The following is a 24,511-nucleotide window of genomic DNA, read 5'->3' on the forward strand; positions in this document are numbered from 1 at the left end:
GAGGTAAGGGAAAGCTATCTTTAGGCGTGGCCTGATTGACATTTGTGAAATCGACGCATAAGCGAACTGTGCCATTCTTTTTGGGGACGGCAACAATATTGGCAATCCACTCGGGGTAGTCTACCTTTCTGATGAAACCGACTTGCTTGAGTTTTTCGACCTCGTCATTGATGGCTTTTTGAAAGCGCAGGGATAGTCGACGAGGTCGTTGTCGAACTGGTCTAGCATTGGGGTTCACGCGTTAATTTGTGGCAAGCGAGGTTAGGATCGATTCGGGCACATCGATATATCGACCAAGCAAAACATCTTTATTCATTGATAAGAAATTTACAAGTTGGGATCTGAGTGTGGGGTCGAGGTTAGCCCCTACATATACAAACTTCGGGTCGTCTTCTGTGCCAAGATTCACTTTTTCTTTTTCTGCCACTGGGGGTTTTACAACCGGTGGCGAAAGCACTACTTGGCGACTCACTTCCGCAGAAGGGCTAACTGGCCGGTGGACGATCCGACCGGTCATTGATGGTGGAGCGACACGCTCGGCAAAGCGCCGACGGGGTAGCCACGACCGGGAGTGGGACCTCGGCTGCAAAACACATTGATGGTGCGGCTGCTATTGAAACCGTATGGCGCCGCATGGGCTGAGACAATCTCTCAAACTTTAATCGACGGCCAATCGCCGTCGGTCAAAGCTAGAGGTCTTCGCCCGGTGCATTGAGGACTTCGGGAGGCGAGTCGCAGTACCGCATTGAGAGAACTTCGCTTGTAAGAGCCCCCCGCTTGGCGATTCGGGGGTTGGACTTCTGCGACTAAGTCACGTGCCATTGTGTAGCTGGAGGGATCCTGTATGGTGGGAAGCAATTCACGAGCGGTCGCATCTGTTGATTGGACCTGGTTACAATGGTACGCTTCAAGTTGATTGCTTCTAAGCTCCATCATGCCTCGAGGTCCTGGGAAACGGAGAACTTGATGTAGAGTGGACGGTACGGCCTGCATCTGATGAATCCAGCGTCGTCCGAGGATGGCATTGTATGGCGACTTGCTGTCGAGAACGCAGAACCGGGTATTACAGGTAATCTTATCCTCTCGAGATCCCACCGATACTGGTAAGATAATGTCACCAATGGGGTCGGCTCTGGAACCATTGAACCCGTAAAGGGGAGCAATTGGGTCGACGAGGACGGACTTGGGGAGGTTCATCTCTTGCATGGTGTGGTAAAATAAGATGTCACAGAACCGCTGCCGTCGATCGATCGGGGCCAGCTTGATCGATCGGGCCGCTGATTTTGACATGAACGACCAATGCGTCGTTATGAGGAAGGCAGACTTTGCTTAAGTCGGCCTCTGTGAAGGTGATATCGCCTGCGCTGCGACCTGAACCACGCGGGGCGTGAGCTGCCTGTGAAGTAAAATGATAGACTTCCTGAAGAGCGCCGACCCGACGTCTTTTCTCTCGGGAAGAGGTCACGGAATCGTCCGGAAAGGTAATCACATGAATAGTGCGAGCATTGTCACGATCGGACGAGTGTTGCCTTCTCTCGTGACGAGAACGATCACGGGAGCATCCTCTACTGTGAGGACGAGCCTGTACCCCTTGGCGGTGATGGTGAGGTGGAGACCGACTACGTACACGACGAGCCATCAACTTGTGACGCAGGTCGCCATCAGGAATGCTAGTGTAATGTTTGATATAACCAGCTTCCACCAGGTCTTGGAGATAATGCTTGAGCCCCCAGCATGCATCAGTTTCATGGCACTTTGCTTTATGAAATGCACAAAAAGGCTTGCCAGGTCGATCTGCGGGCTGCCTGATGTTTGGCCGGAAAAATGAGGCGCGCTTAATCTTATCCAGTATGTGACTGGGGGAACGTGTCAGGACAGTGAACTCTCTGTTGTTATCTGATCGTTACGAAGCTCTTTGGGGCATCGACGGCTGGCTTCTTTGCCCGGGGAACGATCTGAGACTTCGGCGACCTCGTGGCTCTCTGCTAAACCATGGAGTTTTAAAGTTTCTTGCAACTTGATGTACTTATCCACGCGAGCGTAGAGCTCGGACAGTGTCTCTGGGCGTTCCTTCATCAACGACCTAGCTAGGTCGCTATTTCGCACTCGGCACGCATTGGAAAAGGCCAGTGTGGCGAAAGATTCTTTCAAGCCACTTTCCATGCACAGCAGTTCGGCCTTGAACCGTCCTAGGAATTCACGAATAGTTTCGCCCTCCTTGAATGATAATTGAAACAGAGAATCAAGATCTGCCTTCTTCCGCCTGTTGTGGACGTACTGGCTGGCGAACAAATCGAATTTCGTTCGAAAGTGTTTATAGAATCGGACTCGATGAAAAGAACCAATCTAGAAGCCATCCTCGAAAATTTGGCTGAAAATAATCTGCGATGGAGATAATCAAACTCGGGTGAGCTGTAGAGTGCCAAACTCTGAATATAGCGAGCCACGTGCTGACCAGGGCATGTGCTGCCGTCGTACATGGGAAAGCGTGGCTGGATAAAGTCGTGTGGAGAGGATTTACTGAGGACCTCTGCGGTGAACGGAGATGCGCGATACGTCTTAAGCATCTTGTGCACAATCTGTGTCGAGTCCTTCTTCGCAGAGGTCTGGCCAATCCTTTGGGATAACTCGTTAAGCTGCTGATTAACGTCATTGATGCTGTGTTCGGCTCCGTTGCCGACTTGTTGTTGCTGGTAACTATCCACCTGAGCACGTAACGTAGCATTTTCCTCCCTGAGCAAGGAAATGCTCTCATTCGTTATTCCTAACTGGTGGGCAAGGTTCTGAACTTGATCTTCTATGCTAACCATGCTTCGTGGGCTGGAGAGTTAGAGATGGATGAACTGATCTAAAGTGGCTCTCCAGTAATCGGAACCACAGACGGCGCCAATGTAGAGGAGCGTTTTAGCTTTCTCCTGATTACAGTAGAGGAGGACAAGATGGGTTTGGACTTTGGATGAGACCGAGGTCGCTGTGAGCGATCCGCCTCACGATCTTCTCGTTTTTCCTTTTCTTGGGGAGAGAAGAATCAGGTCCGACGTAGTTCCAGTAGATGGTATTTATAGGATTTTGGGAGTGGAGATCCTTCGATTACGTGTACCCTTTGTGTACAAATGTAGGGTAGAGATCGTGAATGAGTCTTTGGAGTGGTTTTGGTGTAAGTTGTACTCTGATTGGGAGTTGGCGGTAGTCCCTATTTCCGGTGGTGGGAATACAAATAAGATTTTGGCAATGATTACATCCGGTGGGCTGCTCGTCTCCTCGCAAAGTGTTAAATCTTGAGGTATCTTTGTTCGCATACCACCTACTTGTAAATTAGTCGCCGCAGATCGGTCTTGGAGGTCGATGCGTTGAGGTCGCTTGTGCTTCGTCTGCAATGTACACACCTACTTCTAAGGAGTCGCTCGCAGATCGGTCTTGGAGGTCGATGCGTTGAGGTCGCTTGTGCTTCGTCTGCAATGTTCCTTAGTGGGGATATTGCTCCCCTACAAATATAAAAATTAAGGGGAATACAAAGGAAGAGAACTTTAGTGAAATGTTAACCAAAATTTACTTAGATAATTGTCTTTCTTATACTATACCATGCTATAATTGCTGACTTGCGAAGTTCTTGGCCGCTGAAACTAAGAAAAGAAAAGCACATTTCCCTTCTAGTATAAATTATGCAGCGGCAATATAATATTCCAAGTTACCAACCATAAACTTGATTTATAGTGTTGTTCACTTGCTGTGAGAATTATGACTAACATTGTTTCAGGTGATAATCCTAACAAGTACATGTACAATCTCAAGTATCCTGTAAAGTATTGAAGTATTTACTAGTACTAATTTTTTATGCAGGCTTTGGCTATTCTGAAGGCTTCATTGACTTCAAAAACAGCTCTTACAAATGTCTTCTGCAAGAACTAATTTAAGACGTCCTCATGGACGTTCTTTTATTGCACTAACCTTCTTGGATGTTATGTACTGCATTTTGGTTATTATATACCCTGACTGGCTGACTCCACCAGTTTGACAATTGCAAGTATGGATTTAGCTTTGGATAAGTAGATAAGTGCGTCATGCATGGTTTTGTTGGTATTATTTCGATTAAATTGGATCCTGCTACTTGCATTTTTTGGTATTCAGAAAGAAGAATTCTAGAGAGAGGGTGAACGTAAAACCAAAATGGTGCTAATTCCTTATTCAGAAAGAAGAATTTTATTTTTGAAGGATTTGTTTGTGTGTTTGCTTTTCTCACTGGGTGGGGATCTAATTGTTGTTCTGTAAGCAACAACCGTTTGATTGGATATCCTTGAACAATTCTACGATTTTCTAAACATCAATTAGGACTGCAAGAAATTGTTGCTGACGCCCAAAAGTGAAGCTGAGTACTTACTAATGTAACACTAAGAGCATCTCTAGGTGGTGGTATCGTACTCTTCATATTTGAAGAAAAAGTTTGAAGAAACTGGTCGCAAATTTCGACCAACTCTAAGTGGTTGCAAAATTCATTGTACCCCATCCTGCGCGACATTAGTACTGGCGCGCGCCAGTACTAATATCACGTGCTATGCTTAATAAAATGTCGCGCGACAATCGAACTTTTGTCATTTCACAACTTTTTTTCCAACTTAAATTTCTCTAGTTCTAGCAAAAAAATGAATTCCGACGACGAATACGTCTATAATAACCAAACACGATGGAGTGGTGACAGTGAGGAAAAAGAAAACAGTTGTAATAGTACATACGTTTGGAACAATCCCATTGGTGATCTAGATGATGAACCAAACACTTCTGGAGCTGAAAATCAAGGAGTTGAGGCTGAGGATCCATTGCTGCTTCAGTATTAGCAAGTCGATTTTGAATTTCCTGCTGAGGCTATTGATTTCAGCCATCTTAGGCCGGTGTCTATGAGATTTCATGATAGGCATGTCTCAAGAGTTGTTCTTGAACAATAGGTATGTATTTTAATTTCATATATTAGTAGTAGTAGTAGTTAATTTTAATAGTTAAATACGTACATTTTTAATTTTAGCTTCATTTTGCGTACATCAGAGATGTGTTATGTATCGGGTTCGGTGCACTCCACGTGCACTTAAGACGTGGTGGGATGATATTAAAAAAGTCGCACTTGACCATGTTAAAGATGCAATTTTAGCGACTCCTTTTGGTCATCTAGTTGACATATCTTACAATAAGACTGATATTCAGGGAGTTATTAATGGTTTAGTTGAGAGATGGTGGGATAGTACACATACTTTTCACTTCCCTCAGGGAGAGTTGGGCTTCACTCCACTAGATTTTTGCATGATATCTGGTTTGAGTATAGGATTAGGTAATCCGTTGAGATGTAATCTGAATTCGAGTTGTGCCCAAATGATGACTTTCTTCCCTTGTCCGATGAGAGGAGTCATATGACACGATCTTTGGTGTTAGGATATCTGGTATCAAGGCTGCATACATTACACCGTTGACTACTGATTCAGGGTTGCAGTTTTTGATAAATTATTTGTCACTTGATTCTGATGATGGTCAAGCACATGTTGATGAGTATGTAAGAGCTTTCTGTATGTATTTGATAGGCGTCTTCTTTTTTCCTTCTGGCCATTCCACGATTAACTTGGGGTATCTAGCCAACTTTGAGCACTTGCATGAGTTGGGCGGTATTGATTTTGGTGGAGCCATATACTGTCATTTGTTGCGTTGTTTAGATAGGGCTTCTCGGCAGACTGGTATTGTCAGTAGTCCCCAAATGGGAAGGTTTGTCATTCTCTTAAAGGTATGATTTTATGAGTATTTTTGTGTTGCAAATCCTATCCTCACAAAGTATACCGATGAGAGGCCTAAGCTCAGGGCTTGGCACGGACCTCATCAAGCTCGTTTGACCAGTGAGATCAGTCATAACATAACTTCTGTCCGAACCCAGATCGAGCTTAGCACACAAACTTCTATTGTTTGGAGGCCTTGGAGGACATATGTGCACATCGGCGCGAATGACTGTAGATACGCATTGATGATTTCTCATAGAAGGATGGTATTCACTTGTGGGAGTGATATGGAGTGGTATTTAGGGGATAAATGTTATAGACAGCTCACACCATGCTTTGGTATCCCCCCTGATCCACATACCCATGTATCAGAGGCTAAGGACATGACCTTAGAGTAAGTCATCGAGAAAAACGTGCATTGGAGTTGGCTACAGGCTTCTGACCTAGTTACATTGCAGACTTATGAGCAATACTACCGTTATTGGTTTAAGGTATCTATTGGTCATTTGCTCCCAGCTGTGGGTCGTACATGCAACATTCATACGGTTAACATAATGGGTGTCAGATGTGAATTCCATATTGGCCAGCCGTCACAGCCGACGTTTCAGCATGGACCTGTACACACATTTGTTCCAGCACCAGATCCCCCTCAGTCAGAGTGGCCATGGGTTTTCAGTTTGAGTGATCCGAGTGGCCAGACGATTTACCAACCCATTTCTTCTATTGATGACACTCGCATCGTACAGTTAGAGCCTGAACTTGGAAATCTACCTCTGGTAATTATTTTGATTGGTTTTGGTTTATTATTAATGTTTATTATGAAAATGTCATAAATTATTAATGAATAATTATTTCAGGATGAGCTATGCATGAGATATAAGACATGCCTTCGTGTAAATGATGGCTTGCGCTCCTCGGTATTCGCTTATAGTGTTGAGAGAGAGAGAGTTATTTCGTAGGCTCATGCGGATTATGACGATTTGCAATGCCAGGTTGATGAGTTACAGGCTCAGATTGATTGCACAAGGGTGAGTTCATCACATGGACAGACGGAGAGTTCAGCACAAGGACAGTCGAGGAGGAGTTCATGGCAGAGGAGGCATATGTAGGAAGTGAGGACTTGGTGATTTATAATATTAAGTTTGTTGTATGACGATTATTATTATGTTGTGTGATTTAGAATTGTTCATTTGATCATTTTGATAAGTTCTAATTTACTTCCTTTGATTTAGCAAATGAATTGCAATTTTTATTAATAGAACGACAGCTAATACATGATTGCAAAAACATAAAATAAAAATAAATAAATAAAAGACAATTATTACATATCACCCTTATTACATACTACTAGAGTTACTCTAGTTATCAAGTCAGTCATCATTGGCTTCTTCGTCGTTAGAAGCTTCATTTGTACTACTTGTGTAGGAACCGTTATTTCAGAATGCAAATTTCTACAAACAGCGAAAACTCACGCTCAGCGGAATTAATGGGGTTCACGGTTTTGGATAGGAAAACATACCTTTGAATCGGGTAAGGTAACTATGAGAATCCAATAGCTATGAATCCGAATCAACAATCAACCCCTTGATCTTCTGTTGTATTCCTTTCAATAGATTGGACGTTGTGTGGGCAACGATCTACCAACCCTTCTTTCTCACAAAGCTAGATCCAATTTTGGATCTATCTTTCCTTGCCTCTCTTTTCAATCCAGAGTGAATAGTAATTTCGGCCAAGAGAGAAGGGATTCTATTTATAGGCTGCAACAGGGACCATGAGGACAAATTAGGGTTGGGCCTCCTGACGGGCTTGGGCTACCCATGTTCGCCCAGAACACACGACCCAAGTCCCATCAACAAATGGCTTATTCCACTAAAGGTCATTGTTGCACTACCGCCCTAATCCCAAATTACGTGTCAGCATTTATGGGCTCCATATTATATGCTTGTTGATCTCCCCATATTTAAGATATCGAATGCCCGTTGATTAAGTCAAGTTACTGACAACTACATTAATCAATTTCTTATCTCCTTGAGTAGTACCACTCAACCTCATTGTCATGTCGGAATAAATCCACCTGCAGGGTTTACATGACAATTCTTTTGAGCTCCTCAAGGGGACATCATCAGCCTGACTTCTTGCAGGACATGGATTACTTCTATAATCAACAGCACACCTTACATACAATGTCATTATCCAATCCATCGAGTTTGTTGATTCACAAATGAATCTCACTCATTGATGATTTAAAGCAATATACAACGCACGTAAGTGCCCGTTATTATATCCGGATTAAGAGGACAAACATCCATAATAACAGAGGTGTTTGTTCTCTTATATAGTCAGTATAAAGAGAAATAACCTCACTTGGTCCTGTTCAATACACACAAAGTGTACTAGTGTAATCATATAGTCAAGATAGACTAATACCAGATTATGCTACAACCATACCAATGGTTTGTCCAAATCCATCTAGGTTGTGAACGATTACTTATACTTTATAAGATACTAATGATATGATCTTCTGTGTGTTCACACCATATCATCTACAACATAAAGTATTAGACACATATATATAACTAATAACATATATAATATGCATAACATTTGCCCATATGATTCTCATTCAAAATATAAAGAATTAGAGTTATTACAAAAGTAATGCTTTTAGTATATAACCCTATCAACTTGATTTAGCCTTTTTTTCATATTTAGCTATAATTGCATCTTATTTTAGCTCTAAAACCCTTCTCAAACGAGGATTGACTTTGTCGAGTGACATTGCCAACAACCTAGTCTCATTTTCCTCCTCTCTAACACAGAGTTTTTCTTGCTTCAAAAATAACTTTTTTTGTGTCTTCTCTTGCTTCAATTTCAGCATACTTTGAAATTGCCCATTTAGAATCTCTTCTTTATTTCTTTGACTTTCTTTAAAAGCTTCAAAAAATTCATCCATATATTTAGTAGTGGATGCAACATTACCCTCGACAGTAGAAGCAACTTTCTTGTTCTTCTCAATTTCTTTGCTCTGCTTCCTACCGACCAACCTCTCCAAAAAACCTTTGGTACTGCTAGGATCGTATTCCAAGTACAGTGAAGGTGAAGGGGTAGAGTAAGGCATTGAAGGGGTTGGGGTTGAGGGTGAAGAATTGAAACCTTCAACATCTCCGGATCTTGCTTTCTTCTTTGGTCTTGGAGCAAGTGTTTCGTTGCGTAACTGAGTTCTTTGCCACTTTGGCGTATTTTTTACTAGATTATAACAATCTTGCCATATCCATGGTTTCCCAGTAGTAGCCGCATAAGTTGCTGCCGCGTCTGAAAGCTACATTTATTAACAAATATATATATATCATGTAGTATATAAAACGAAGTATAAACGAACCTTACAATGTCTTCACGTCCCCCCACCCGCTTGGAGGTTGTTCTTCAAGTTTTCTTAGTATAGCATGATATTTGTTGAAGAACGGTAAAATAATCGCCCAACATTGTGAGACTCCCTTCCACTTACAGTTGCGGTCAAAACCTTGAATTTGATTCATCCTAGCCATAATTCGTTCCCAATAAACTTGTCCCGATTAATCATTCCCTACTATAGGATCTTCTCCAATCTTAATACACGCTCTAGTAAGAGCAATATTTTCTTCATTTGTCCAACTTGGACCCCTTCCTTGTTTTGGTTGTGACATTGAGAGTGTTGTGTGTGAAATGGTTGTGAAATAGTTGAGAGTGTTGTGTGTGAAAATGAAGAAGGAGATGAGTGTAGATATATGGATGTAGAAATCCGGCCATTTTTTGCCCGTTTTTTTCCTGTTGGACCACGCGACATTGGCATTGGCGCGCGACGTTAGGAGTGGCGCACAACAGTACCACTGGCGCGCCTAGTGCTGCTCAAAGTCAAAAAAAGTTGGGCGACATTTGCAATGGTGTGCGACATTACCAATGTCGCTCCGCATCCGCATCCAAATTGCCAAATTTGCGAACAAGAATGCAAACAAGCAGGTGATGCGACCGATTATACTACCACCTAGAGATGGAATTCTGAGATATTCCAAACTTTTCCTTCAAATATGAAGAAAAAGGCAGGTTATACTACCACCTAGAGATGCTCTAAGTGTGTTAGCTCACAAATAATCAACTAATCGTTCTTTAACCAAGAAACGATGGAATAATTTTAATAAAATCACTGAATGAATCGTCACAATTATCCTCAGCCTTTAAATAGGCATCCTAACCCTAAAATAAACAAGTGGTGAAGCCACCTAACCAATCTTACCAAAAATTAAATGAAACAAATGACTGTTCTCATAAAGCCCAAAGAAAAGCCCAGAGCGCGTGCGTGCTTGTAAGAAAGGTATCATTGAGCGCATGCGCTGGTAACACTGAGCACGTGCGCCCTCGTACTACTATTAACAACCTCTCAGACTTTCACGACACCATCATATTCATCAAGGTATTTCTCAACAAGAATATGTACTACATCATTCCCCCCTAGTTGGAAGGAATTTGTCCTCGAATTTAAATCATCCTCATCGTCAAACGGATCACCACATAATAGGATTAGGTGTCGAACATTGGAGACATCTGAAGTCCGGATATGACTAGGCAAACGAAAGCGATATTGATAAGCGCATAAATGCTATATATTTACGCTCAATTTTATATTAGTTAGTTTGTTTAATTTATTTGTTTGATTTAGTTAGTGTATTTTTGGTGATATTACAGGAATTGGACTTAACATGATTAAAAGTGTGGAAACTGTCGAGATTCGGGATGTCACTGCATTAGTCCCCCGGTGTGGTTGGCTGGCGGGTTGTGCGGTTCGATGGAGCTGCCGCAAAAGCGATGGTGAACTACTGGGTTATTATTTACCTTTAGTTGGGCTTGTGAATATTGGGCTAAGGAAAGAAAAGAGGATATAAAAGAATAACAGGAAGTAGAATGCACCAATGAAAAATATGGAATTGTTTGTGGTCTGACAAGAAATTAATGTGATGGTTTGGGAGAATGCGGGAACTGGTGAGCTGGTTAGAAGTTTATTAGTGGGCACGTGACTATCAAAGTGAGGAATGGATCTGTTTGTCGAAATATGGGCCAAAGTTAAGTTTAGTCCCATTATCTAAAAACCGGATCCAAGTGCTGAACACCAAAGCCCATCAACACCAAAGCCCGTTCCCACTGTAGCTCCTAGCTACCGGACCACTAGATCAAAACAGTTTTCTTCTCCAATTCAATTCACGAACACAAACAAACCCAAAAGCTCCTCAAATTCTGGCGAATTGATCGAAACCTGAACTAAACAATTAAACAACCGACACACTATCATACCATAAACTCTACCTACTCCCGCTACCACCGGATCCTTTAGTTTAATTTCCAATTCTATTCGACTCCAACCTGCAAAATGCCTCCTGTTCACATACAAAATCAACCACACACTATTTCGTTTGCATCCAATCTACCATCTTTTCCATAGACCCCGAACCACCTAATCACCTAATTCTTTTTGGTAAAACAAATTTGATAATTAATGCCCGCGATTTCTTCAACCGACCCCTTTCTTTTCCTAATCAAAAACTGGTTTCCTTATCAAAGGAGAACTGTCGAGTATATAAAAAAGAATAATTAGAACTTAAGGGGGCGCTCTAGAACACAGAAGACAGAACATAACACCGGAGAGCCGAAGAGCGAGAATTGGAGACGCACGGAAATAGAGAACGAGACGAAGGAAAGCCAAGGAGATTTCACTGTCGACATGAGTTCTCCTAACCTTTACTTTATTTTCAGTTTGATTATTATGTGTAGCTAAACTACTAGCTAGGGCTAAGATGAAGCCCTAGACTTGTATAGGTTTTTTTTTTTAGTTTACTGTTCTCGGAACTTAAAGATTAAACTTGATTTATTTCTTTAGATAGTAATAGGATTACTTTCATTAATTATATCTTGCATGTTTTCATGTCTCGACTGATTAATAGTTAGATTATTCTCTTATTAATATCAATGCAATACGTTCATCGTTTAAATAAATCTATGAAGAGTTGTGCTATAAAAAGACAATTCTTGCTAGGGATTTATAGTTTCGTTTGCTAAAATCCAATCAATCTAATAAATATAAGAGCTTCATGATCAGATCTTCGAGAAAGCTAGGGTTACCTTTCCCTCATGCTACTCGTAATTAAAAAAAGAACTATAAACTGATTTGACTAGGATAACCTACAACAGTCTAGGGTGGATTCGAATGCCTTAGTGTTTTCTTCGTTAATAATTAATCCATTTAATTTATTGCTTTCATAGTAATTAGTTAATTTTAGTTATTAGTAATTCAAACTTCCATAAAAGAATATTGTTCGAATTAGTTAAGTATAATTTTAATACTCGTTTGTCCGAAGTAGCAATCCCTGTGGGATCAACCCGTTTGCCGCAACTATTTTCAACGATAGTTGTGCGCTTGCGGTTTAACTAGGGTTAGATTAGTCTAATTAATTTAGACCGACTAATTTCCTATCAAGATATGCATTAGAGTTAATCTTTTCAATCACCTCCACAGGACCAATCTTGTGATGTTTCAATTTATTCTAGTCACCAACGGAAAAATGGTCTTTAGTAAGGACAGCCCAGACAAAATCACCCACCTCAAAATGAACATCACGTCGATGGCGATCAACAGTAGCCTTGTACTTTGCATTTGACTCCAATAACTTCTGACGAACAGTAGCATGAGTATCCTAAAGGTGTTGAGCAATCTCAGAAGCAGTAGAATGAATAGGCTATAAACCAGGAATAGGCGCAAGATCAGCCGCAACGCGAGGATTAAACCCATAGAGAACCTGGAAAGGACTATACCTAGAACTCCGATTAACCGAACGGTTAAAGGCAAACTTGGCTTGGGCAAGATGAGAATCCCACTTCTTGATCTTAGTACCCACAAAAGAACGTAACTGATTACCCAAGGACCGGTTAACAACCTGTGTTTGGCCATCAGTCCGTGGATGATAGGCCGTACTAAATCTCAACTCAATGTGCATCATCTTCCATAAACAACGCCAAAAATGACTAAGGAAACGAGTATCCTGATCAGAAACAATAGATGCAGGAAAACCATATAACCGGTAAACATCGTGAAAGAACAACTGTACAACACTGACAGCATCGGTAGATTTCTTGCATGCAATGAAATGCGCTATCTTAGAGAACCGATCTACCACCACAAAAATATTGTGACCTCGTTGAGTACAAGAAAGACCAAGAACAAAGTCCATACTGATATCACACCATGGACGACTCAGAACATGTAAAGGCATATATAACCCTGCATTAGTAGCATGGCCCTTAGAGACTTCGCAAATATGACAACGAGCAACAAACTTGTGAACATTTGTGCTAAGACCCGGCCAAAAATAAGACTCAGATACGAGCCGTAGTGTCTTGTCACGCCCAAAGTGGCCCTCATTATGCAATTCAGTGAGGAGACGAAAACGAAAGCTGCAGGCAGGAACACAGAGACACTTACCCTTAAACAAAAAACCCTCCTGTAAAGAAAACTCATATAATTGGCCCTCCTGTATATCAGTCAGAACAAGCGAAAAATAGGGATCACTAGTGTACATCTCAGGAAAAGAGTCAAACCCAAAAACCGTAGTACGCAAGGACACCAACAACAAAGAACGCCTGCTAAGAGCATCCGCCACATGATTTTGAACCCCAGACTTGTGGCGCAAGACAATGGTAAAATCCTGCAAATAACTAGACCAGCGCAGTTGTCGGGAACTGACGTTATCTTGGTTACCAATATGCTTAAGTGCTTCATGGTCAGAATAAAGGAGAAATTCTGAATGAATCAAATAATGATGCCAATGTTTAAGGGTCTGAACAACGACATAAAATTCTAACTCAAAAGCACTGTAGTTCTGTTTCGCACCGGAGAGTTTCTCACTGAAATAAGCGACAGGGTGAGTATGCTGACTAAGAACAGCCCCAATACCAACTTTAGAAGCATCAATACACACTTCAAAGGGAGATGCAAAATCCGGCAGTTTAAGAATTGGTGCCGAAATAAGCTTAGTCTTGAGAAACTGAAAACTCTCTTCAGCTGCCTGAGTCCAAAGAAACTTACTACCACGCAAATAGTCAGTCATAGGAGCAGTGATAGTACTAAAGTGAGGAACAAAGCAGCGATAAAAAGAAGCAAACCCATGAAAACTACGTGCTTCAGTTAATGTCGTCGAGCTAGGCCAGGAGAGAACCGCCTTGACCTTAGACATATCCACAGAGATACCTTCTGCCGAAACCACATAACCTAAAAACAAAACTGAGTCAGTACAGAAAACGCACTTAGCAACAACAGCAAAAAGCTGAGCTTGGCGTAAGACGCATAACAACACCCGCTGGAGATCCGGAGATGAGACGTATCCCATCAGAATTAAGATGTCATCGAAGTAAACCACCACACACTTGCCTAAAAATGGCTTCAACACCTGATTCATGACTCGCATGAAAGTACTAGGTGCATTAGAGAGGCTAAATGGCATGACCAACCACTCATACAGGCCCTCCTTCATCTTAAAGGCGGTCTTCCACTCATCCCCAATACAGATGTGAATCTGATAATAACCGAACTTTAAGTCAAGCTTGGTAAAGACTGCAGCACCATGTAGCTGATCCAAAAGGTCATCTAACCTTGGAATAGGAAACCTGTACTTGGTAGTGATCTTATTAATAGCCCGACTGTCGACACACATACGCCAAGTACCATCTTTCTTGGGAACTAACAAAGCAGGAACCGCACATGGGCTTAAACTTTCCCAAATAAATCCTTTATCCAGCAAATCGGTAACCTGGCGCTGTAACTCCGCATGCTCTTTCGGACTCATCCGATAATGCGGATGATTTGGGATTTTAGAACTAGGAACCAAATCAATTTGGTGTTGTATATCCCTCATAGGAGGCAACCCAGCCGGTAACTCATCCGGAAAAAGGTCTGAGAACTCCTGTAACAACCCCTGTACACACGCCATAACCTTTAGCATGTTAGGTTCACACATTAAAATAAACACATGACTAGCACCTATCAATTCGGTCTCAAAACTGCACAAAGCCAAACAAGAAGACTTTGGCTCGGCTGATGCTGTGGCCACAGGCTCCTTAGTCGGTACTAACACAATTTTAACACCCTCAAACTGAAAACTATGAGTATTCTTCCAACCATCATGAGAAACCCGCCGATCAAATTGCGAGGGGCGACCCAATAACAAGTGGCAAGCATCCATTGTAACAACATCACACCACACCTTATCAATTTACTTAGAACCAATATAAAGAGAAACCAAACAACGTTTAGACACTGTTACCTCTGTGCCCTTCTTCAGCCAAGAGAGAGAATAAGGCGCCGGATGTTTCTCAGTGGCTAAGTTAAGCTTACGAACAGCTTCAGAAAAGACAACATTCTCCACAGCTACCGGAATCAATAACCAGCTTGCAAACCTTTCGAAGAATGGTACAAGTCGACTGGAAAATATGATTGCGGAGCCAACCATCACCCTTAGTCTCCTTAGGAGTAAAACACAGGCGGGGCACCACCAGAAGTTCACCCCGGTCACCAGTGACTAGTTATTCCGGAATGTCATCCGAGCCCACATAAAAATGGGAGCCCCAAGAAACCCACCCACGAGATCCTCATCAATATCCTCATTTTCAGCAAACAAAATCTTACCAGGAGCAGGCGGTTTTGGACATTTGTTAGCATAGTGACCAATCTCACCACAACGAAAACACTTAACTGCATTAGTGCCACAACCAAGAGCTTCTGGACCCTACGGCCTAGTGATAGGAACATTGGGAGTGTGGAGAACAAGACCACTAACCCTGCGGTTCTGTTGTTTTTCCAGAATTAAGGCACGTTGATGAGCCTCAGAGACCGAAAAAACATCAAACAGGTTCAAGGCATCTTGCAAGTTAGAACGAAAACCCCCAATATAATGGGCCACCAACTGATCATCAGACTCTGTCAGTTCGACACGAGACAATAACTGAAAAAAGTTCTTGGTATAGTCATCCACAGATTTGGCACCTTGACGCAAGTTTTGAAAGCGTTGATATAATCCACGCGTATAATTGAATGGTAAAAAATCGGCACGGAGATATTTTTTAAGTTGTCCCCAATCCACGATTTTAGACTTATCTCGTCTGTGACAAGTCGCCTTTAACTGTTGTCACCAAGCCATAACACAACCACGAAAATGAGTTGCCACAAGCGCTACATGTTTGTCGTCTGTCACTTCTTTGAACTCCATAACCTCCTCCACAGTCCCGAGCCAATCGATCAATTAGATCGTCCGGTTGTAAGCTGCCATGAAACTCCGGTAGATCAATTTTCAAACCAGATTCCCAGCGTCGGTTCTCTCTAGGGTGCAAAACACGCGAGAGATTGTCAATAGCACCCAAATCGGCAAAGGGGTTATTATCCTCTGCCTCCAGATCGTCCTCCACCAGTTGTGGTTCACGGTCTTGTGGTCGGTCGGGTTGCCGATTAAGGGCCTGAACCTGGCGGGTTAGCGCTGCTACCTGCCTTGAAAGTTCGGCCATGCGATCACGAGCATACACATCGTCCAGATAAGCTTCTCTCTAAGGTCTACCACGTCCTCTTCCTACTAGATGAGACATATTGAGATCGTAGCTAAATTTGATAACAACTAATATAATACTAAGTGTGTTAGCTCACAAACAATCAACTAATCGTTTTTTAACCAAGAAACAACAGAATAATTTTAATAAAATCATTGAATGAATCGTCACAATTATCCTCAGCCTTTAAATAGGCGTCCTAACCCTAAAATAAACAAGCGGGTGAAACCACCTAACCAATCCTACCAAAAATTAAATGAAACAAACGACTATTCTCATAAAGCCCAAAGAAAAGCCCAGAGCGCGTGCGCCCTTGTACTACTGTGACAGCCTCTAGCCCGGAGCGCGTGTGCGCTAACACTGAGCACGTGCGCCCTCGTACTATTATTAACAGCCTCTCAAACTTTCATGACACCATCATATTCATCACATATTCATCAAAATATTTCTCAGCAAGAATCTGTACCGCATCACTTACACATCACGAATTACATAAATCTAGTTGTAAATTTCATTGGTCATGATAGGAACGGCCCTACGTACCACATATGTCCTACACGGAGTTCTGCAGTTCAAAGTCACTTCTTCATTACTACGTTTAAAAATGTTAAGTGTGTTTGCGGAGAGAAATTGAACAAGAGTGTGATATCCGAAAATAACATTATTGACGAACATTGACGTTTTTTCTGAAGATCAATATAATGTTCCTGCATGTAGGCATTAACAAACTATAGTTTTCCTGTAAAACAAGTACAGCTGATTCATACAGCTATGTGTACATTTGCTTCAAAACAAACCAGCCAATGCATCAAGGATGAAATGGCACTAAACTCTGTATACCCAAAAACATAGTGCTACATCACTAATGCCAGGATATAGGCCAAAATTGTAAGCAAGAGAACCACAAGAACAACCCAAATGCTCAATCCTGCGAAAACATGAAAAAAAAAATACAGCAAACATGAGGACATGAATAGCCTTACTAGCAATTAGAGAATATACGAGAAAATAATTAACACCAAGAGGGTGAAGAGCCTAAAATGTTCCGTTCTGACACGATCTAGTAGTTGCGAAGCAAATTTTCCAAACACAACTGTAGCAAATTTTAGGCCTACAAATAGTCCACCGAGAAATTATAACTTCAGGAGTTCGCAATGTGTTTAAAGAGGCAGGAATAGAAGATACTACTTACCATTCTGTTTTTTCTTGCTTTCAATTAGTGTCACTCTAGCACTCGAGTCCAAAGATGAAGACACCACATGTCTGTCAATAAAAGCAATTTCACTTCAATATTAATACTTACAGAAGTGTCTTGGGAACAGTTGATCGATGACATTAAAAAGTGCTCATATATGATAACTGACACTGATTAGGATGCTAACCTGGAATCGTCGGAAAACATCAATACTGTAACGAGCCCAAGGTGTGCTTTTTTTATAACGGTATGCACCCGCATACTAGAGTTCACAATGTATATGTCACCTTGAATTGTCCCACTGCATGTTGGAGGACCAAAAGAGATGGTCAAATAGAATGGTTTCAAGATAATTCAGTATTAAGGACGTAAAAAATCTCCCTGAACTATCCCATGCCAGGTAAAGGAGAGTTGTATCAGGGTGACTGGACATTCAAAACTTCACCATCTTGTCATTACTCGGACATATTTAAGATAAGTGATAGTATATTAAAACCATTTTTATCAAGACAATTTGTCCCTACCAAACCCAAGTAGCAATTGCTCAAGGATTAGATGGGAACAACGGAACATAATAATTTAAAAAATAAAGAAACTGCAATCAAGTAAATCAGGACGTGAGAATGAAAAACTAATAGACTTACACTGCGAGGAATTCTCCATCACTGGAAACATTGAATGCAGAGATAGGGTCTCGGACAACTTGCTTTGACCCAATTCTCTTCCATGAGGTCGTGTCCCAATAAATAATACTTCCTCCTTGTCCTGGGTTAAATCTGAGATTGTCAATCAGTGTGCACCTTAAACAATAGAGATAAAGGAATCAGTACAAAGAACTAAAGCATACCTCGCATTGCAGTGATATAAAGAATTTGAGTATTATCTTTGGTTTGAGAGAACCGACAGAAACCAAACATCTCATCCTAGATATGAATAAAAAGTAAAACTTCAGTTATAAATATAAAAATTGAGGGGAATACAAAGGAAGAGAACTTTGGTGAAATGTTAACCAAAATTTACTTAGATAATCGTCTTTCTTATATTATTATCTTAAATTCTTAATAAATCTAAGTCAGTGAATGGTAGGCCACGAAAGGGGGTGAAACTTCGCACATTAGTGGTGATTCTTTTGTGCATGTCATCAATAGTTTCACATAGACAAAAATGCTAATATTTACTGAAGATGATCTGCCACTTCACACATAGTGTTGTAACTTTCAACATGCAGAACTTAGGTTTCCTTGAAAGTTAATAACTTACATTTTCCTTCGGTAAAGAAGCTACTATCTTTGACGATGATACATCCCAAACCCTACAAGAGGAACCACTACCCAAGGATACAAGATAATTCTCATCGGAGCTGCATGAGACAACGGAAAACGGAAAAATCAGTATTTGGAGCAGCATCTTAATTTGGAATAAAACTGAAATATATTCTTTCCAACCTATGTTAAGAAATTATAAATCAGGTTAAACTAAGTAAATACACAACCTGAAACTTAAATCCTTTATTCTAGCATGTGCATCATTTTCATCCAGAATGACTTCCATACTAGGCCATTTGAAGACTCTTAGATGGCCATCCTGTGCAACAGAAGAGTTAAGGAAACAATTACAAAAGTACATCACTAAGAAAAGGTACTTTCTTTTGTTGAACTTAATCGTTTTGATATCACCTCTTAATCTCTTATCTGTTGAGGAATGCATCAAGAGGAATGAACTAGTGAAGCGGGTCTGCCGTCCACCTTACAGGAATTTCGAATCTGCAGCAAGGAAGTTATATGATCCAGGTGCTGATTTTGAGATCTGTTTCAGGTGGGCGGAGGTGACCAGCCACTAGTAGATCTTATGATTTAGCATAATTAAACAAAATGTGGTGGCAAAAAACGAGGCCTAACCCCAATTCTATCTTCCTAAACACAATAAACAGTTGATAGTTCTACGCATTGAAACATTTCAAAATAAGCATCCAATGAAAGGCAAAACTTTTGTGAAGACCTGAGATATCCTCATTAATATTTATTTTTCTTTTTCTAGTGAATCCCCATTCATCCTCAAATGTTGCATGAAAACCAGTGAAATTGGTAAAATGGCCATTATAAAGAAATGACCTAACCTACTTCAGGTCTCAAGAAATTGGGTTAGGGAGTCTCTTTTATAAAAATTTACACTTAAGAGATTGCGGAATATTATTTTATAAATTTACTACTATTTACCTTTTTTATATAGTGGAAACTACTTGTACAAGGAAAAAAACTAGATGCAAAGGCTTTGACTATAACTACCCATGTAATGTGGAAGTAGATAAATTAGTTATTGGGATTTGTAACCACTTTATTATCTTTTTTACCCTTATATAACTACCAAATTCAATGTTTTCACTAAAAATAATAGAGTTCGATTATAACTACCTGTTTTGCATTTTAAAATGCAGAGTATCATAAATTAAAACCACACCCACACAATAAATTTATTTTAAAATACATAATACATTTTAAAATGTAGATGGGTTTCTGCATTTTAAAATGCACATAGATACAAAACGCATTTTATTATGCAATAGGTTCGACAATGCAACGAGTTAGGTTATAGGGAGTTAGGGCTTAGTGTCTTGAGGTTTAGGGTTTATGCCTAGGGTTTAGTGTCTAAAGGTTTTTAGGGTTTAGGCTTAAGGTCTAGTTTAGTGAGATTTAGGATTTAGGCTTAGGGTCTAGTTTATTGAGATTTAGAGTTTATGGTTTAGGCTTAGGGTCTAGTTATAGGAATTTAGGGTTTAGCGTTTAGAGGTTTGGGGTTTGGGGTTTAGGCTTAGGGTCTAGTGTCAAATGCCTATGGGAAACCCGATACTTTTAGTTTTTACACTATATACATTTTAAAATGCAAAGTACGTGATTATAAGTTAATTCTATTATTTTTAAAATGTTAATAGAGTTAAAATGCATTTTAGTAATTTTTTAAATAAATGATTACTTTCAAACGCATTTTAGAATACTTTAAATTTTAAGATATTATGGGAGAAGTAGTTGTAAATAATTAAAAGAGGGTATTTTTGTATTTTGCTTCCAAAAAAGAGTTAACATGTGTCAAATTCTAGTTTTAGTCAAACTTGGTGTTAAAACTAAAAATATTATGCCTCTGTATTTGGAGTCCAAACAATTCTTAACCGACTCCCTTAAACTAATTTTTTGTTCAGGTCTTCACTTTTCATCTCCTTGAACGTGTGCCGGACGAAATACATTACAATAGGCATAACGTCCATTTAATCAGACAAAAAAAATGTGAACTATTGCATTACAAATTTACAATAGTTATAATTTACGCTAAAAGAGCTAGAATTGACACCAAGGCCACTTTTTAGGCAAAATAGATACAGAAGTTCTAGCACACCTCTAGTACAGACTTTAATAATTGATACCTTATAGACCCAAGCAAAGAAACAATATTTGATCTATTATTGACATACCCTTGCTCTCTTTGAAAGATAAACAGCATACTTCACGAACCTTATAAGCTTAACATCACTAGAACCACTCTAAATCATTACTTCCTAGATAAAAGGTGTAATCATGCTTCCCATGTTCCTTGAAGAACAAAATATAGAGACTTGATTACCCAACGCTCAGTAACATCTAGTACTCTGGTTTAAAGACAACACAGAAATGATTTGAATATAACACTGAACCCAAAGGCTACAGCTAAAGTATCCATTAGTGATTTTTCTCATATAAAATGTGTATCAGATTGAACATACCTCACCACCAACAGCAAGTGCAGAACCATCAGCGTTAAAAGTCATTGCTAACTGCTGCCCAACATCTTCCATCTGGGTCAAAATTTTCTCAGAAGACTTGAGGTCCAGTTTATAAGTTTCAGAAGACTCCGGGACGTCCCACTCAAACCATCTATATAACCAATCACATAATAAACAGTTTTAAAAACCTTGGTCGAAATAAGAATCATTGTAAACAAAAAAAGAAAGAAAGAAAGAAGAGTACCTGCAACTTTTAGGAAATGAACAAATAACACCATCTCCCCCAGGATGGACTGCCATTCTATATGGTAAGTCAGCACCAGTACCAATCTTAGACAACGGAGTTGGGGAGAGAGAATTGGAAGTGGGGTTGAAGAGAGAGAGTAAAATGGAATTTGGGATTCCACTTTTACCTTCTCCGCCACCTCCACACAAAACTAAACACTGTCTCAACTCGGAAGAATCTAATTCTTCTTCTTCTTCTTGTTTTTTGTTGTGGAGTAAATTTGTTGGAACCCATGCAGCACCGTAAATGGGAACACCATATTTCTGAGTAGATAATTGAGACATACCCAAAATTGAGATCCAAATCTCTGATGATGGTTTTTGCTTCTTTGTCTGCAAACCTGAAACTTGAAAACGAGTCAAAATTGGTCAACCAATTTTTGGGCCAGTTTCACTCATACTTTGGGTCAAGCCCAAAATATCGCCGATATATCTCGGTAAATTGGTACACCGATATCGATATTTCTGATATATATCCACCGAATATTGAACCCTTTTTTCCGATATATATCGGAATTTCTTATATGAAACTTTATATCGCCGATATAATCGATATTTCCGATATAATCAATATATATCGGTTGACTTTTTGACCATTTTTTAATATAAATTCGATATTTCCAATATATTTCCGATATTTTAAATAGTTTGGACTGGTCACCAAAAAAATGGATATATCCAATATATCCGATATATATCGGTTTTTGGGTATACCGATATATTCATCGATATCGATATTTTGGGCCTTGCTTTGGGTTAGGCCTTGAAGTTTGCCTGGGCCTTAAGCCTAATTTAGTGTTCAGCCATCATGAGCTCATGGCCTTATTCTGATGCGTTTGAACTCATTCAGTCAAATTGTAATTGTTGATCATAGACGATTTACGGTTCAATAATTTTTCTTGTGCGATTATATAGATGAAGAATAAGTAGTGGCATATGGAACCAAATCAGGTTGTCTCTAGATGATTTTTTATCAATGAACAGTCGTTGAGTTTCTGTCATATATAAATTAGGTTAAGAAGTTACTCTCTATGAGATTCATTGAAATCTCAAAGAGTCAAAAAAAAGAGAATGCATTCACTAGAATCTAAACGTCCAAACCACTTCTCTATGGAGTCTCATTAAATATCTCATATTTCCAACTAACGAGAAAAACGATGATAATTTATGATCTACAAGGATTTATAAGGGGACCAGCCACAAATATGGTCATTTTGTGTCTATTGGTAGAGGTTAGTCGTGGCTGATAAAATATGTGTTTGATATAAATGAAAGTCCTTAACTATGTTAACTTCTCTTAGTGACAGTATATATTACTACTATATATTTATATAAAACTCTTATGTTAACTTGGCTCCAATTCTGAAGCTAGTGCGCAACTTCACTCAATTGAAGCAAAAGGGAATAATGGCTCAGATTAAAAATTTAAGCATAAAGCTGCTAGTTGACAATGATACGAACAAACTGGTGTTTGCATAATCTGGTAAGGATTTTGTTGAAGTTATTTTTAGCCTCCTCACTGTTGTAAGGGCATCTCCAATGGGGGGTGTAAACTGTATAGAGTGGAAATTTTACACCCCAAATATAAAAAAACTATTTCCAATGGGGGTGCTATACCGTAGGTAATAGTGTATTAGCTAATAGAGAGGGTGGGGAATTCTCCCTCTCGCTATTAGTTAATAAAAAGCCCGGGCGACACTCGAACTGACGTCTGAGTGAAATAATTTTCAGACGTTACTTGGAGTAACATCCCTTTCTAATTCTAAAGTAATTTTTTAACTCGGACGTCACTTGGGACGTCCCAGTTTAAATTAAAGAGGGACGTCACTCCAAGTGACGTCCGAGTTTAAAATCTATTTTTTTTTTACACTCTTCCATTGGAGAGTATAGATTGTGGATATTTATAAGCTATACAATAATATACAATTAGAGGTGTAAAATCCTAATGGCACCTACGTGGAGCCAAGGTGGAGGTGTAATTTTACACCCCCCATTGGAGATGCCCTAAGCAGATAAAAGAAAACAATAGAAGACAAGGACAGAATAACAGGTAATAACCAAGGCGTGGATTAGGCTGTCCTTAAGGAAAGATTTCGCCCCTTCCAATGGTGCAGAAAGGCAACAGCGATGCGTCTTCCTCACGAGATTCAATGGTTAACAAAGAGTGACTTTGCACTAGAAACGGACTACCCTCTAGAACAGCAATATAACTCTCTCTGGCGGCTGACAGGAAGAAGAGAAGAAGAATAAAGCAATTAATGGTTTCTGTTTCTCTGATTCGTGTGGGATGGGATGAAGGGTTGTGTATCCACGAGTTCTGTTTCTGTTTCGCTGGTATACACGAGTTCTCTCTCTGCCTATCTCTCTGTTCTGTGTTGATCTTTCTCTATGAACACAGTTTATATAGAGGTATGATCGGTTACCAGATGGGAGAAGGACACCTCTCAAAGTCGGTTTCACAAAACCAAGTCGAAGTAGAACTCTAGCCACCCTAGCCGAAACTTGCAGCACTACCCACTAGACAATAAGCCCAAGCCCGAACCCGACACGACGCGGTGCGGGGCGGGCAGGCGCGCGCGCGTGTGTGGCTTTGGGTGAGTCCTCCCTCCTAACACAAAAGCCTTTGTACCCTAAGGGCACGCCCTTATGATGGAGGAATTTCTCATATACCTCACTTGCTAGTGGTGGTTCACCAATGTGGGACTAAACAACACACAAGTATTTTGAAATACTCTTGAAAATTCCAACAATCCCCCACTATTTCAAAATACTAATAGTCCCCCACTATTTTAGAATAGGATATTACAAAAGAAATGGGTTAACGAAATGCCAGAGAGAATCGAAAAAACAATGCATAAGATACTGGTGCTTTTCGGGCTTGAACCAGTCATAGGGTAACATGTTTTATAATACGTG

The 24,511-nt window shown here is 40.2% G+C and overlaps 1 protein-coding gene across 1 annotated transcript; it reads right to left on the bottom strand.

Moving 5' to 3' along the window:
* Positions 1 to 17,010: 17,010 nt before the first annotated feature.
* LOC147518072 (SEC12-like protein 2) lies at positions 17,011 to 21,968 on the bottom strand. Its single transcript, XM_086590049.1, has 9 exons — positions 21,555 to 21,968; positions 21,311 to 21,461; positions 19,052 to 19,143; positions 18,820 to 18,919; positions 18,407 to 18,482; positions 18,204 to 18,324; positions 17,747 to 17,860; positions 17,557 to 17,627; positions 17,011 to 17,292 (listed from the first exon to the last, which is right to left on the bottom strand). The coding sequence occupies exons 1-9, from the start codon at positions 21,878 to 21,880 to the stop codon at positions 17,219 to 17,221; spliced, it is 1,125 nt and encodes a 374-aa protein (XP_086446175.1). The 5' UTR covers positions 21,881 to 21,968; the 3' UTR covers positions 17,011 to 17,218.
* Between the last annotated feature and the right edge of the window lie 2,543 nt (positions 21,969 to 24,511).

The sequence above is a fragment of the Coptis chinensis genome, chromosome 2 (genome assembly GCF_015680905.1).
Source record: "Coptis chinensis isolate HL-2020 chromosome 2, ASM1568090v1, whole genome shotgun sequence".
Classification (NCBI taxonomy): domain Eukaryota; kingdom Viridiplantae; phylum Streptophyta; class Magnoliopsida; order Ranunculales; family Ranunculaceae; genus Coptis; species Coptis chinensis.